Source organism: Phascolarctos cinereus, unplaced genomic scaffold, assembly GCF_003287225.1.
Source record: "Phascolarctos cinereus isolate Bilbo 61053 unplaced genomic scaffold, phaCin_HiC Scaffold_1;HRSCAF=81, whole genome shotgun sequence".
Lineage (NCBI taxonomy): Eukaryota > Metazoa > Chordata > Mammalia > Diprotodontia > Phascolarctidae > Phascolarctos > Phascolarctos cinereus.
Genome location: NW_027555514.1, coordinates 42,040,709 through 42,056,320, shown reverse-complemented (window position 1 = coordinate 42,056,320; position 15,612 = coordinate 42,040,709). Strand labels below are relative to the sequence as shown.

Here is a 15,612-nt window from a genome sequence, read left to right as displayed (position 1 = left end):
GAAGACACTTCTCCCAGATCTCCCACTCCAATCCTTCCCCCACATTACATTGTGTTTTGCCCTCAGTCTGTTGCAATGTAAGTTTTGGAGTATTCTCGCTGTACTGCTGCCAATATAACGAGGCCGTCCAGACGAATGTTAGATGATTCATTTTCTCGTGCCGCCCTTTCCCCAAGGGGCAATCGGGGATAGACCCCAATCTCAGCCTGTGGGACTCTATCCCCCAGCCCTGGTGCACCTGCCAAAGCCTCCCTGGTTACCTGGAATGAATGGAAGAGGTACCAAAAGGACCAGGAGTTAATCACATTGTAGTACATGGAGAGGAAGAATGAGACGATGACACTGGCAATGCCTGAAAGCAAAACCAAGGACAGAGCATTGATGGCGACAGTTTTCTGCTCTGCGGGCACGATGACGGCTATACACGTGGCACTAGTCCCACGAGGCTTAGGGCCATGATGAGCGTACAGAACTCGTCAGCTCATAGGTAACCTGCGTAACTAACGGGCTCCAGCCAAAGTGGGCTCTACTCCCCGGTACTCCAAATATGCCTTTTGCATTCTTTTCTTGTAAAGCACCAGTATTTGCACCATTTTCCTTCCCTGGATGTCTCTCTCCTTTCCTCTCTTTCTCTCTCTTCTCCAGCATCATTTCTATCCATCCTTCAGGGTCTAGCTCTGGCCTCTCCTCCTCCATGCAGTGTGACCATCCCAATTCATGGCAATTTCTCAATATTCAGAACCGCCATCCCACTTCATATTTGTGCTGTTTACATGATATCTTATGTTTTTAGTTCACTTTTTACATGTCCTATGATCTACATCTCTAGAACTGGGACATCGGAGGTCATATAATCTCACCCCTTCATTTTACAGGTTGGGAAATCGAGGTCCAAAGAGGTGAAGTGACTTGCCCAAAGTCGTAGGGATACTGAGCCTCATAGGCAGGATTCGAGCCCTTTGACTCCAGAGCTAACACTCTTTCCATTGTATTGTGTCTCATCTTCCTAATGAGATCATGAGCTTTTGGAAGACAGAGACCCTGTCTTGTATTCTTCATATCCCCCTAATGCCTTGCATGGTTCCTTACACATAGTAACCAAGTAGATGCTTAATAAATGTTTGTTGATTGAAACTGTGGTCAATTCTCCTCCTTCTAGAACATGTTATTGAAGGAATGGTTTGTGAGCTTTTAGAAACAAAAGCAGTGAGCAGTAAGAGCCAACATGGCTTCATCAAGGAGAAGTAGCTTCTGTGCCTCAATTTCCTCATCTGTAAAATGGGGATAATAACAATTCTTACAGGATTATTGTGAGGATCAAATGAGTTAATGTATGTAAAGCTCTTTGCAAGCCTTAAAGCTCTATGTAAATGCTAGTTATTATTATTTTCTTCTTCATTATTATTATTGTATTTTTTGGTCTGTTGTTCAGATGACCCCATTTAGGATTTTCTTGACAAAGATACTGGAGTAGTTTGCCATTTCCTTCTCCAGCTTCTGTTACAGATGAGGAAACTGAGGCAAACAGAGTTAAGACTTGCCCAGGGTCACGCGGCTAGTAAGTGTCTGAGGCTGGATTTGAACTCAGGAAGATGAGTCTTCCTGACTCCAGGCCCAGTGCTGTATCCACTATGCCACCTACCTGCCCTCATTTGGTAGGGTTACTAAACTGGTAAGTTAGAGGATCACTCAAAATGTACCAGAATTTCAGGAAAACATTTGACAAAGCTTCACCTCCTATTCTTATGGACAAGATGGAATGGGCAGGATGATGAGCACAGTTAGGTAGATTCAGATTTTGAATCTAAAGAATGGTGATTAATGGTTTCCTGTTGAGGTCTCTAGAAGAGTGCCCCAGGGATCTATCTTCAGTCCCATTCTGTTCAACATTTTTACCAATGACTTGGATGAAGACGAGAGATGTCATACTTATTTGATTTGTGGGAGAAGCAGCAAACATGTTGGATAATGAAACCAGAGGCATCTAGTGGGGTAGCCAAAAAGCGTTACGGCAATTTGAAGCTACAGTCATCAAACCTTAGTGTCTACAATGAGAGAGATGCTCATCCCACTGCCCTCTGTCCAAGATTAACCACATGGAATGTTTGTTCAGTTGTGATTGCCCCATTTTATGCTGGAATGTGTCTAAAAGAGAGCAACTAGGATGGTGAAAGACCTGGAGGACGTGACATGTAAGGACTGGTGGAGGGAATTAGAAATGTGGAGAAAAGAACATTTGGAGGACGCTATCTTCAGGTCACATGACAGGGATCTGCCTTGTTCTGCTTGGCTCCAAAGAGCAGACCTAAGAGTAATGGATGGAAATTTCCAAAGTGCAGATGTAGGTTCCTAGTAAGGATTCCTATCACAGCACTCATTTCTCTGATTTCTTTAAGTGGGCTTCTGGATGGTAGAGCGGCTAGAGTACTGGACCTAGAGTCAGGAAGATCTGGTTCAGAGCTCAGATGCACTTACTAGCTATGTAATCCTAGGCAAGTCATTTGACTTCTGACTGCCTCAGTTTCCTCAATTGTAAAATGGGGATAATAATAGCACCTTACCTCTGAGGATTGTTGTGAGGATTAAAATGAAGTAATATTTGTAAAGTTCTTAGAAAAATATAAAATTTTATATAAATGCTAGAGATTATTATTAATAATTACTCATTGCTCAATATAGACTGAAAAACAACAAATCTTGAATGTTAAAAATTAACAGTCATTCAGAGCAGAGTCAATTTCATTTCCCAGGCACCAGTGCCATGGAGATAGTTTTATTCTGCAGCAAACAGGGGAGCTGACACAGCCTTTTACCTGAATATGTGCATAACTGCTTGTTTTTACCCTCTCTCGGAGCACAGGGTGAGCAGAATATCGACTTTGACCACTGATATAGCCTGATTTCAAAAGGCATTTTGGTGGCTCCCCCCATTGCATGGGCTGGTCCATTCAGGCTGGCTTGGGATCACCTACATTTTCTCTTCTGATGCTGGTAAATCATGAAATACTCCTCTGCCACTTTGCCTGTGGACCATGAGTTGGTTATTCAAGATGGCAGCAGGATAGAAGAGAAGTTGGTTGCAGTAGAGGTCACTCAGTGGCAACCATAATAGCAGGGTCAGAGGGAAGATGGCTCTGCCTTCAAAGTGGATGCATATTTCTTTGGCCAAGGCAGCTGGAGCTCTTTCACTGACTTGTTTATGTCTGCTAGCATTCATTCCCAGGAGAGCGTTCATAGGAACTTAGGGTCTTAGACTTGAAGCTGGAAGGAAATCATGGGATGCCAAGTCTAGAGCTTGAATGAACCCCAAGGTCACTAGTCCAACCCCCTCACTTTAGAGATGAGGAAAGTGAGACCCAGAGAAATGATGTGACTGGCAGGTGGTAGAGCTGGGATTTGAACTCATGCCCTCTGATTCGAGACTCAGCATTCTTTTTCCACTATAGCAATGCTGCTTCCTCATTGAGAGGGGGAGCCATGTAAGGGAAAGAAAGCTAGAGCTGTAGTCAAGAGACTTGGGTTCAAGTCACAATAGCTGGGTGATCTCAGGCACACCGACTGGTCTCCCAGAGCCTCAGTTTCCCCATATGTAAAATCGGGATAATACTTGCATTGTCTGCTTCACAAGGGTGTTGTGAGAAATGTACTTTGTAAACCTTAAAGCGCTATATAACATAAGAATTAGTATTATTGGTAACATAGTACAGATGCCACTGGAGGGAGGGGGGATGGGTAAAGCACTAGCCCTGAAGTCAGGAAAACTCAAGTTCAAATCTGGACTCAGACACTTATTATCTTTTTGATCCTGGGAAAGTTACTTCACCTCAGCCTGCCTCGGTTTCATCAACTGTAAAATGGGGATCATAATAGCACCTACCTCCCATGGTTGTGGTGAGGATTATGTAAGATATTTGTCAAGTGCCTGAAACATAGTAGGAGTTTAACAAATGTTTGTTTCTTTCTTTCCTAGTGGCAAGAGCTGGCCTCAGTATTAGGAAACATGGGTTCAAGTTTTACCTATGCTAGCTTTGTGAACCTGAGTAAGGTACCTAACTCCTTAATGACACAGACAACCCTCCATGGCTGTAAATTACAGAGAGGTGCATTGGGCAGTTGAGTTTACCAAGTAACTAACTTTCTCTCCCACCCCCAATATTCTCACCTACCATTCAAATTCAAACTTAGTTCAGCAATTCTGTTGATAGCCAACCTTCTCTTTTTCTTCCGATCCAGATTTTTCCTTACTATCCATTCGCATCCTTTCCTGTCCCCTTTATTATAACCAAGCTTATCTTTTGGGGTTTTCTACTGTTAGCAGATATGCTTACAGTCATGGAACCCAATGGTCTATGTTAGACAGAGCATGGCACTCCCCAAAAGCGAACAAGACAAGAAGGCAAGAATGGAGGACCTACCGACTCCTCGAAGATAGGGGCTTATCGTGTTCCACGCCCCAATACTCCCTTGCCGCATACGCTGTCCCACTGCTAGCTCCAGATAAAGAAGGGGCATCCCTTCAACAATGAGCATGATGAGATAAGGGACCAGAAACCCACCTGCAGGACCAAATAAGAACAAATCATGTCTGCCATTCAGTTAGGAGAAGCAGTATAGTGTCATGGAAAAAATACTTCATATGGAGGCAGAGAACTTAGTTCAAACACCGGCTCTGCTATTTGCAATGTCTCTGACCTCAGTCACCTCCTCTCTCTGGGGGATCAGTTTCCTCATTTGTCAAATGAGAGGATTTGATGGTTAATGGATCTTCTAAAATTCCTTCCAGCTCTAAGCAATAACCACTTGAATTTAATTGCTGCTCAATTCAGTGAACACCTATTAAACACTGACCACATGGGATTCTGCTAGGTATTGAGGAAATACAAAGATGAGGATGATCAAGTCCCTGCCTTCAATGGGCTTACAGTCTTGTAGCAGAGGTGATAGAAAGGACTATGATACAACACAAAACATCAAAATATACAAGAGAACAGTGGAATGAGAGTTCAAAGCAGAGATCAGATCAGATCAGATCAGAGATCAAATCACTTCTGATTAGACAGGAGAGAGGCACCATAGGAGAGTTAGTATTTAAACTGGGTAGGTTTTCAACTAGCAGAAATGTGGGGCAGACACCCCCCAAAGGAACAGCATGAACAAAGGCATGGAAGTGAGAAAGGGCAAGATGTGTCTACAGAACAGTGAATGGAAGGTCTATAAAGGGGAAGAATTTAGAAATGGTATATAAATATGTGAAGGGAAATAAAATTCACTGTGTGTAGGAACTACCCAGTGCATGCAAGGAAAGGTAGAATTGGTGTGAGGTACAGGTTGGGGAACACCTTTGATGCTGGGCTAGGGAGTAAGCAATGCAAAGTAATTTCTAGCAGGAAAGTGTGTTCATCGCTGGGGAGGTGGGAAATCCTGTAGGAGGTGGCCTCCAGCGGTGCTTTGTACGAAGAGAGGGATTCTACTATGGCACTAGGGGGAAATCACTTGTGCAAAGTCTTGGAGGTAGGAAATTAATCACCGTGCTGTGCTCAGTGTTTCAACTTCTGTGGTTGTTAAATCAGTAAACTAAAGCCACCTCTCAGTTACTCAGGATACTAATTGGTCTAAAGCTAGTGAAGTCAGGTGGCTAGAGTGTGATGCTAATGGAATCCTAACTCAATCAATCAGTCTATAATAAGCATTTGCTGAGTACCTATTATGTGTCAGGCACCGTAAGGGGGTGATGTGGGCAAGGAAAATCACTTTGGTAATGTGTGGAGAATGAATGGAGTGGAGTGGGGAGGGACGTGAAGCAGGGAGACTGTCACAATAATCTGGTGAGAAATGAAAGGAGCATATGTGAGTCGAGACAAGGGATTGGATGCTAGAAATGTAGAGGCAGAAACAGCAAGATTCCCCGGTGGATCAGACATGTGGAGAGCGAGGAGTGAGGAACAGAACACTGAAGTCATGAACCCAGAAAACTGGAAGAATTGGTGGCACCTTCATCTACAGATGGAAGTTTGGAAGAGCCATGGGTTTGTGGGGAAAGTTAATAGATTCGACACCAGCTTGGCACTTAGCTTTGCTGCGTTTCTTGGCCTGGGCAAATTTGAACAATAGGAGGTGTTTACTACTTCGTATTATTTCGGAGATGACCTCAATTGAGCCTTTCTGTGTTGACTGATTCAATGATGGACTCAAAAGGTAAATACCGTTAGGGGAGATGAGGCATTCACAAGCGGCAAGAATCCTGGGACTTGGAATGAGAGAAGCTAGGTTCAAATCCCAGCTGTGATAGTAAGAAGGCACATGAGCTTAGGCAAATCCAGCCTTTCTGGGCCTCAGTGTAAAAAGAAGAGGGTAGGACTAGATAATCTCAAACATCCCTTCCTGGTCCAAATCGTACGACTCTTAGGAACCATAAATGAGTTGTCGGCTCCTTTCCTGAGAGTAGGCTTTGATTAGATGAGGGCCAGGGCACTGGCTGCCTGAAAAGGAAAGAGGTTCTCACTGAGCTGGGAGTCTTAAAAGGGAAGATTTGGAGTCGGCACCTGGGCCTGAGACCTGAGCTGTCTTCTCTCCCCCGAAGCATGGCCCAGCCCAGCCCCAGCCAGCCAGCCCTTGCTCTAAAAGGTAGCAGCTGGCACCCATATCCGGCAAGGTCTTCATCCAGCGGGACTACAGCAGTGGCACCCAGTGTCAGTTCTGGACCAAGATCCTCGCCAAGCTGGAGAACTGGATAGACCAGCAGCAGCTTGAAGAAACTGTTCGTACTCTAAATAACCTTTGTGCAGAAGCGAAAAGCATGGGAGCCAATCTTACCTTCAAGGCTGTTAAGCTTGTTTGATGGCATATACAATCTTTTTGGCCATGGAAACACTTTATGAGAAGGTTCTTTGGAAAACCACCAAATATATTCAGGAACAGAATGAGAAGATATAGGCTCCCCCTTTCCCCCCACCCCGGCCCCCTTAAGGCCTTCTTCTGACAGACCCAATTGAGAGAGGACTTTGTGTTATTGAAATCGCCATTTATAAAGACGGAGATACAAGCAGTGGGAGATAAGCAATGGAGTCTAAGAGTTCCTGTCGGAATGGGACACTCTTTTGTCCACCGGCCAATTGTGCAGTGTCCCCTACCTCCTCTTCAAGCATCATTCCTTTGTGTCTGCTGCCAGAGCCATGGGGCCATTCTACTCCAAGGGCTAACTTTCTAAAATTTGGCTCCTGGGGTGCTCAGCATCCTCTTGGTGTCTTTAAATTGTGTAGAGCTCTTTAATCTTTGTAATTATTTCTGAGAAAATATAATGAAGCTTTTCACTTTTTAAATTCAAGACATTTTAAGAAAAAGAGTTGTGTAAATCAGCCCAATCCAAAATCCGTTTCTTATCTGCCTCCAGGACTCTGGTTCTGCTCAATATTTTATGCTGTCATCTCTACCAGGTGGTTTGTTATTTTTTTTGTTGTTGTTTCAGCAAGGCATATCCAGGTTTAGGTTTCATTTCCCCTGAATTGAAGGATGCCTTTTCTGTGGCCTACTGACACATCTCTCAAGCTCTTCATGGAGCTTACAGGATTACCAGAAGATCCGTTTCTACTGTTAGTTTTTCATATGGAAGCTCAATGGAAAGATCATGTATAATGCTATTTGTTTTTAATGTTGCACTTATTACTAGGTGAACCAGTATTTCATGTGATTTCTAGTGACCTTGATTCTCCTTGGAGAATAGCCCTTTGGTCATAGTTCCAAATTGCTCTCCAGAATAGTTGGATAAGTTCACAACTCCACCAACAATGCATTAATGTTCCAATTTTCCCACATCTTCTCTAACATTTATCATTTTCCTGTTTTGTCATGTTAGCCAATGTGATAGGTGTGATGTGGTACCTCAGGGCTGTTTTAATTGGCATTTCTCTAAGAAATTGTAATTTAGAGCATTTTTTCATATGACTATAGATAGCTTTAAATTATGCCGTCAAATATAATTTTTCATCTGAAAACTGCCTGTTTGTATCCTTTGACCATTTATCAGTTGGGGAATGATAAAATTTTGCTTAAATAAAAAAGGTTTTCCCCATCACCCTCAAAATTAGTGCCTTTCTTCTGAGCTTACCTCCAATTTACCCTGCATATATCTTTTTTGTCATTTACATGTTGTCTCTCCTATGAGAAGTGAGCTTCTTGAGGTCGGGGACTTTGTTTTTGCCTTTCTTTCCCTCCTCAGCACTTAGCATAATGCCTAGCACATAACAGGTGCTTAACAAATGATTGTTAATTGTTGACTGATTAACCATCATCAGCTGAAGAGTCTTTCTCTAAACCCAGTAAACCATTTCACAAATGTGTGTCCCTGGTCATGAAAGGTGACTTGCTGAGAAAAGTAGATGCGTTGGGGCAGCTAGGGGAGTAGTGGATAGAGCTCCAGCCCTGGAGTCAGGAGGACCTGAGTTCAAATTTGGCCTCAGACAAATAACACTCACTAACTGTGTGACCCTGGGCAAGTCATTTAACCCCACTGCCTAGTCAAAAAAAAAAGTAGATGAGTCAATACATGCTGGGGTGGAAACTGGGTTCAAATATTGGCTCTGCTTCTTTCTACCTGTTTTCTTTTTCTTCTTCCTTCTCAAGGGTTGGGATAGAAGACCCAGATTGTCCCCTTACTGAAATACCTTATCAGAGTGCCCTCTGAGTACTTCTCATCCCTCAATTACTTTTGTCCTGTGTAAAGACAGTCTAGTTAAGACTGAGTGCCTGTGTTACTCTGGGTGCAATACTTTGTATATCCCCAGTTTGGGGGTCTCTGAATCCCTTGGAGTCCTCAAAGCCCTTTCATGGGGTCTGCAAGGTCAAAACTATTTTCATAACAATACTAATATATTATTTGCCTTTTCCCTTTTCCAACCATATATTTTTATGAGGCCCAATTTTCTTTATACATTTGAAATGAACCTACATGTCACAGTAGATTGAATGCAGAGGCAGAAAGGAGAATCCAGTTGTCTCCTGTTGAGCCAGACATTAAAGAGACTTCTAAAGATATATAAAACAATGTAACTCTTCTCATCAGTTGTGATAATTATTTTTCATAAAAATCATATTTATGTTAACATGTAATTGTTTTATTATTTAAATTAAATTAATCAATATTTTCAAATTTTATCAGTTTCAATTTCAAATATAAGTATTGCTAGAAATAGCTTATAGAAACAAAAATTCTTTGGGCTGCTTGATAATTTTTAAGATTACGAAGGGGACCTGAGACCAAGAAGCTTGAGAATCACCATTGTATATTGTCCCCAAGTAGTCTTGCCAGTAATCTCGTACGCATACTGCCTTCAAGGCACTCTCCCCACATGGTCACCAGGTGAGCTGTGGTGACTCTTAAGAGACGTGTCATTTCAGCAGCGGGATTTTTTTCCCTCTCTAAAACACAACCTTTTACTAAGTAGCATAAACTTATGACAGCTGGACTGGCGGCTAGAGAACGGTCTTTGCAATGAGAAGATTTGAGTTTATGTTGGATCTCTGGCAATTGTCCCAGAGCAAATTATTTAGTCTCCTAGAGCCTCAGTCAGCCCTTTAAAAATGATTTAGCAACCAAAAGGGCGCAGGGTTCGCATCAGTACAAAGCATCCTCACTGGGAGGTCTTAACACAGAGGAGATCACAGATCTAGTAAAAATAAATTCTGAGATAGATTTACGTATACTTGGGTTTGCACTGGCATCTCTTCTCCCTTTAAACCTGTCGGCAGTTATTTATTCTAAATGGCTATTATGTGCCCTTTAGTTGCAGTTGTGCTGGTTCTTACGTCCTTCCATGTGTATATTAGCACAGTTGTCTAAAGAGCAAGTAGGAGATGAAAAGATAACGTTGTAAAGGAGAGGATGCCAGTGATGGGAGCTGATCCTGGGCACAGGAACGAACAGGGTGAAGGTGGCTGATCTCATCTTCTGTCCTGGGTCCTGCTCAGTCTCTACCAAGTTTTCATTGGTGGAAAGTGCAGTGGTGTATCCTGGCCCATGACCCCACGGTGTTTTGGGCAGCAGGCAGTGGTTGATAAGAAGTTTGCTCCTGTGTCCATAAAAGCATTTAATTTTTGATTGTAGCAAGCTTGATTGAACTTTTGCGGGAGGCCAGGGAAGACAGGGCTAAGGAAATTAAAGGGAGAGTCTTTCAGCTAGCAGCTGAGGAAAGGGAAACCCCTGAGGAGCTGGACAATGTCCACCAAGCACTTGGCTGGATTCCAAGGCTGTCTGCCACCAGGGAGCGTCCAGGGGTTACAGATCACTGCCACCCCATGCGGAGAGCTGCAGCTGGTACTTTCTGTGCCTGGAACAACAGGCACAAATCACAACAGGGTGGGGACACAGCTGGGCTGTGGAGGAGCTCACGTGGGCACAGCCCCTGGGGGAGACAGCTGTCAGTGGAGAAAGCTCTTGGAGTTTATGGTTTTAACTAATTAATTTTGATAATGAGATGCTAAGCTCAGTTATTTTTACATTGCTGAAACACTTTAAGGGCTGTCTTCTAAATTTTAGCGCCCTGACTCAAAGCCCTAGTCACCCTGCCTTAGTTCTATTCTTCCTATTTCCACTCCTCTAAAAGTTCCTGAAGTCAGGGCATGCCAAAGGTCACAAGATAAGTGCCCAGTTTGACTTTTGGAGTTATTTGATTCTGAGAATTTGTAGTAACCCATCATCCCTCCATCCCACTCTGAGAATGGGGTCTTTCCTCAGCAGGCCTAACACAAAGCAATCAATGAATCAGTACACATTTATTAACTGCTCTTTCTTAAGCCCTAGGGATACAAATATGGAAGTGAATCAGTCCTTGCTCTCAACAAAATTTACATTCTACTTGGGGGATAAAACATATTTGTAGATAGGGAAATAAAAGGTATATAAAAATAAAAAGTCAGTGGGGTACAGTAGAAAGAGTAATGGGTTTGAAATCAGAGGTCCTAGATTCAAATCCTGGCATATCCTGTGTTACCTTAGGCAAACCATTTCACTTTAGTCCTGGGTTTGCTCATCTGTAAAAGGACAGGGTTGGATTAGATAATATCTAAGGTCCCTTCCGGGATTCTATGATCCTGAAAAACTTGGTGAATTGAAGCAGGGAAGGGCAGGGGGGTAGGTGGGGGGTGAGGGGTGGCAAGTGCTAATAACAGGAAGAATAATAGAGAGACCTCAGGAAGTAGATGGTACTGGTGCCGAGCCTTGACCTAGGGGTCCAAGGCAGGTAGAGGGCTGGTTATAACAAAAACTAAGGTGGAACCTCCACTCTCCTTCTAAGGCTGGTTATGACAAAAACTAAGGTGGAACCTCCACTCTCCTTCTAGATGTAAGACCACCTTGGGAGCTCAAGTAGGGTCACTTGCTCCAGTCAGAGGTCCATTCAGTTTGGTCCAGATAGAACTGTCCCTGGAGAGTGGCCAATGACATCTCCCATTTCTCTAATGCTTTAGAGCTTACCAAGACCCTTTCCCCCAACTACCCTTTGAAATAGATGCAATATATTATCACTGAATTTTATAGTTGAGGAAACTGAGTCTCAGAGAAAGGAAGCAACTTGCCCAAGATCAGACAACTAGAAAGTGGGAAAGCCCAGATTGAACTGAGGTCTTCTGACTTCCAACTCATTGGCTTCATCCACCCACCCACATGCTACAGTCCCCACGGGCCTCATGTTTTGGGGGGATCACATACTGCTATTGGGAGGCAGGCAGCTGGAGTGACATAGAATGGTAGCAATGGCTCCAGGGGGAAGGCATCACTTATGAGTGGGGCCAAGAACAGTGATTGGCCCTATGCAAATAAGATAAATAGCCTTGGCAACCAAGTCCTCCATTTCCTTCTACCATTTCCCCCAGACTTCTTGTCATTCTTTTGTGACATCTCCTCCTTTCCTTGCCTTCTTCAAGGAGGCTCCAGATGTTTACCTTAACAAGATTCCAGTGAACCCAAAGTGGGGATACAGGGGTTCCCAGACTCTGATTGGACCCAGCCTTATATATCCCTAGTGATGGTTCTGGGTATAGATTTAATTATCCAGAATCTGTGTGTGTGTTGTGTGTGTGTGTGTGTGTGTGTGTGTGTGTGTGTGTGTGTGTGTGTCAATGGGGAAGGGAAGGAGATGAGTTCAAGGTCAGTCGATATGGCTATACTGAACCACTAATTTTAAATTAGATCCCAGCCATAAATTTCAAACCATAGAATGACCCAAAGATGCTTCAGAGACCTTCACATCTCAATCTGATATTAATCCCTATAGAAAATTCCTCTAGAGATAGAAATCGCCAGTATGCCAAGATTGTTTCCCCTTCCTACATTCCAAGTTCACTCTCAAATCTCCATCATGTGCTTCTCCAGGAAATCTTTCCCCTTAGAGTCACAGGAAGTCAAGAGCATGATGTCATTGGTTCACAGATTTAGAGCGGGAAGGAATCTTGAATTCCAGCCCTCATTTTACAAGGAGGAAACTGAGGCATAGAAAGAGTTTTAGTCCAGCCCTCTACCTAGAATTCTACCTATTAGAGGTAGCCAGCTGGTGCAGTGAACAAAAGATTGGAGTTAGAATCAGGAAAATCTGGGTTTTGTTATTAGCTGTGCGATTCTGGGCAAATTGGAGCAGCTAGGTGGTGCAATAGATAGAGTACCAAGACAGAAGACTCACATCTTCATGAGTTCAAATCCAGTCTCAGACACTAGCTTTGTGACCCTGGACAAGTCACTTAACCTTGTTGGCCTCAGTTTCCTCAGCTGTAAAATGAGCTGGAATGGCAAGCCACTCCAGTATCTTTGCCAAGGGAACCCCAAATGGGGTCATGAAGAGTCTGAAACAACTCAACAAGAACACAGTGCAGTGAATAGAATGTTGGACTGACCTGGAGTCAGGAAGATTCAAATTTTAATCCTCAGGCCCTTATTAGCTGTGTCACTCTGAGCAAAACAATCTCTCAGCCTCAATTTCTTCATCTATAAAATGGGGATAACAATAGCATCTACCCTACACAGTTCTAGAGATCAAATGAGATAATATGTAGAGCACCTTGCAAACCTTAAAGAGCTATACAATTGTTATTATCATTATTGTTGTTAAAAAAAAATCATACCAGGAAGATATACAAACTATTGATTAGGGTCTTAAATAAATAAGGCCCAATTCAATTCCCTCTTGTGTAACAATAGGTCTATGTGTACACAGATGTGTGACAACCTGTCCTGCAGGGCTCAAGGTGAGACTCTCCACTAGGATGTTTTCACAAATCATCCCCCAGCAAGCTCTCACTTATTTTGGGTTCCCAGAGTCTCAGAGTTGGCAGGGACCTCAGACAGACATCATCTTCGTCTTAGAGGCCCTTCTAAAACATATCCAACAAGTGGTCATCCAGCCTTCATTGGTAGGAAGAGGACTAGCGACAATAATAATGCCCTCTTTTAATAGCTAACATTTACATAGCACCTACTATGTGCCAGGCACTGTGCTAAGCACTTTACAATTATTATCTCATTTGATCCTCACAACAAACTTGTGAGGTAGGCAGTTTTATTATCCCCACTTTACAGATGAGGAAAATGAGGCACGGAGAAGTTAAGTGGCTTACCCAGGGTCACGACTAGTATTTGAAGACAGATTTGAACTTGGGTCTTCCTGACTCTAGGTCAGTGTTCTACCTAGCTGCCTCATAGATAGGAGGAGGGGGAGAGACAGAGAGAGACAGAGACAGAAAGAAAGACAGAGACATAGAGACTGAGACAAAAAGAGAGACAGACAAATTGAAGAGAAACAGAGAGACAGAAAGAGGTGGCCAGAGGGAGGGGGAAGTATAGGTGAGGAACTGCTCTAGAGGAGGAAGACCTGGCCTCTGACACGTATTAGTTGTGTGACTCTCTGTAAGACATCTAGACTCTCAGCGTACCAGACAACTCTCCAAGATCCTAAGTTCCAGAATGGTGTTGATTTTCTCTGGTAGAGGCAGATCCCTCATCTGGAAGTTCCCTATATAAATGAAATCACAAGTCCAGTCCTTATCTCTCCATTAATATATATTATTGTATGTGTGTGCTTATATATTAGTACAAATGTATACATACAAACGTGTGTGTGTGTGTATGTGTGTGTGTGTGTGTGTGTGTGTGTGTGTGCCCAGTAGAATGTAAGCTACTTGAGGGTAGGGACTATTTTAGCATGGTCTTTATCTCTCTACTAGATAGTATATAAATACTTAATATTTATTAATTATTAATTAATCATTCCATTATTAGATTGGATTTGTTACTAGATTGGATTGGAATTACATTGTTTGATTGGATTGCAATTATACCTCCACATGCCTCTCATCTATCTTAGAGTTGGAAAGGATCCCACTCAGTTCAACTCAATCCTGACCAAGAACCCCCTGATTCTCTGATTCTTCTCTCTCTCTCTCTCTCTCTCTCTCTCTCTCTCTCTCTCTCTCTCTCTCTCTCTCCTTTCCCTCTCCTCCACTCTTTCTTTCCCTCTCTTCCTCTCTCTGATTTCCCCACCCCTTTCTCTCTCTTTGTCTTTCTACCTGTCTGTCTGTCTCTCACACACATATTTTCTATGGACAACATGGACCACATCTTCAGAGATGGAGCAGATAATGCAATCACTCTTATCTGTAAAGGTAGGCTTCATAACACATAGTAGAAAGAGTATAGGATTTGGAATCAGAAGAGATGGGTTAAGATCCTGACTACTTGGTGCAAAGAGAATCACTTCCCATCTGTGGACCTCAGTTTGCTCATCTGTAAAATGAAGGGGTTGGCCTAGATGAACACTCAAGGCTCTTCTAGCCCTCAGTTCTATAATCCTTCCTCTGAGCGCATCATTGAGTATCTTGACTCTAGACAGCTTTTTATGTGTCATGGGCCCCTTTAGGGGAGTCTGGTATAGCTTATGGACTCCTCAGAATAATGTATTAAGTACATAGAATAAAATTCATCAAATTACAAAGGAAACCAAAAGTTAGTACAAATAAAGATGTCATTTTCCCCCATCAGTTGTGTCTGACTCTTCATGACCCTTTTTGGGGTTTTCTTGGCAAAGATACCTTAATGTTTTGCCATTTCCTTCTCCAGCTCATTTTACAGATGAGGAAACTGAGGCAAACAGGGTTAAGTGACTTACCCAAGGTCACGTGGCTAGCAAGTCTCAGAGGCAGGATTTGAACTCAGGAAAATGAGTTTTCCTGACTTCAGTCCCAGTGCTATATACACTATGGTGCACCCTCCCTTCCAGCTGCTCCTGAAATCTATCCACAGACCCCAGGTTAAGAACCTCAGCTCTAGAGGGAGAAGGATGTCACTCTTGCCCAGGCCTTTGCAGTGCACTAGCCAGCACCAGCTCCCGCATGGACAGCTCCATTATGCTTTCCTTTGGAAACAATCTTTGCTGGAGACCTCGGGGCCACATCCTGCAGACCTGCTGACTTGACCAAAAAGGGATTTGGTGAAGCCTTGGCTAGGTGATTTTTGAGGTCACACTGATGTTCTTTATTTGGAGTTTAATCTCCAGAATTAACATTCTTTCCACTGGGCTGGGCCTTGGAAAGGCTTGTGAAGGGATGGAAACCCAAAGAAATGAACCCTGAGCT

The 15,612-nt window shown here is 43.2% G+C and overlaps 1 protein-coding gene and 1 pseudogene across 1 annotated transcript in view; one reads left to right on the top strand and one right to left on the bottom strand.

Moving 5' to 3' along the window:
• The window catches only part of SLC6A20 (solute carrier family 6 member 20), a 50,886-nt gene that overhangs the window by 30,466 nt on the left and 4,808 nt on the right, over positions 1–15,612 (bottom strand). The window contains exons 2-3 of the mRNA XM_020987326.2: positions 4,416–4,556; positions 261–352 (exon numbers count right to left, since the gene is read on the bottom strand). Coding sequence (XP_020842985.1) covers positions 261–352; positions 4,416–4,556 — 233 coding nt within the window. The remainder of the gene's footprint in view (positions 1–260; positions 353–4,415; positions 4,557–15,612) is intronic.
• On the top strand, positions 5,150–7,056 carry LOC110208981 (golgin subfamily A member 7 pseudogene; annotated as a pseudogene).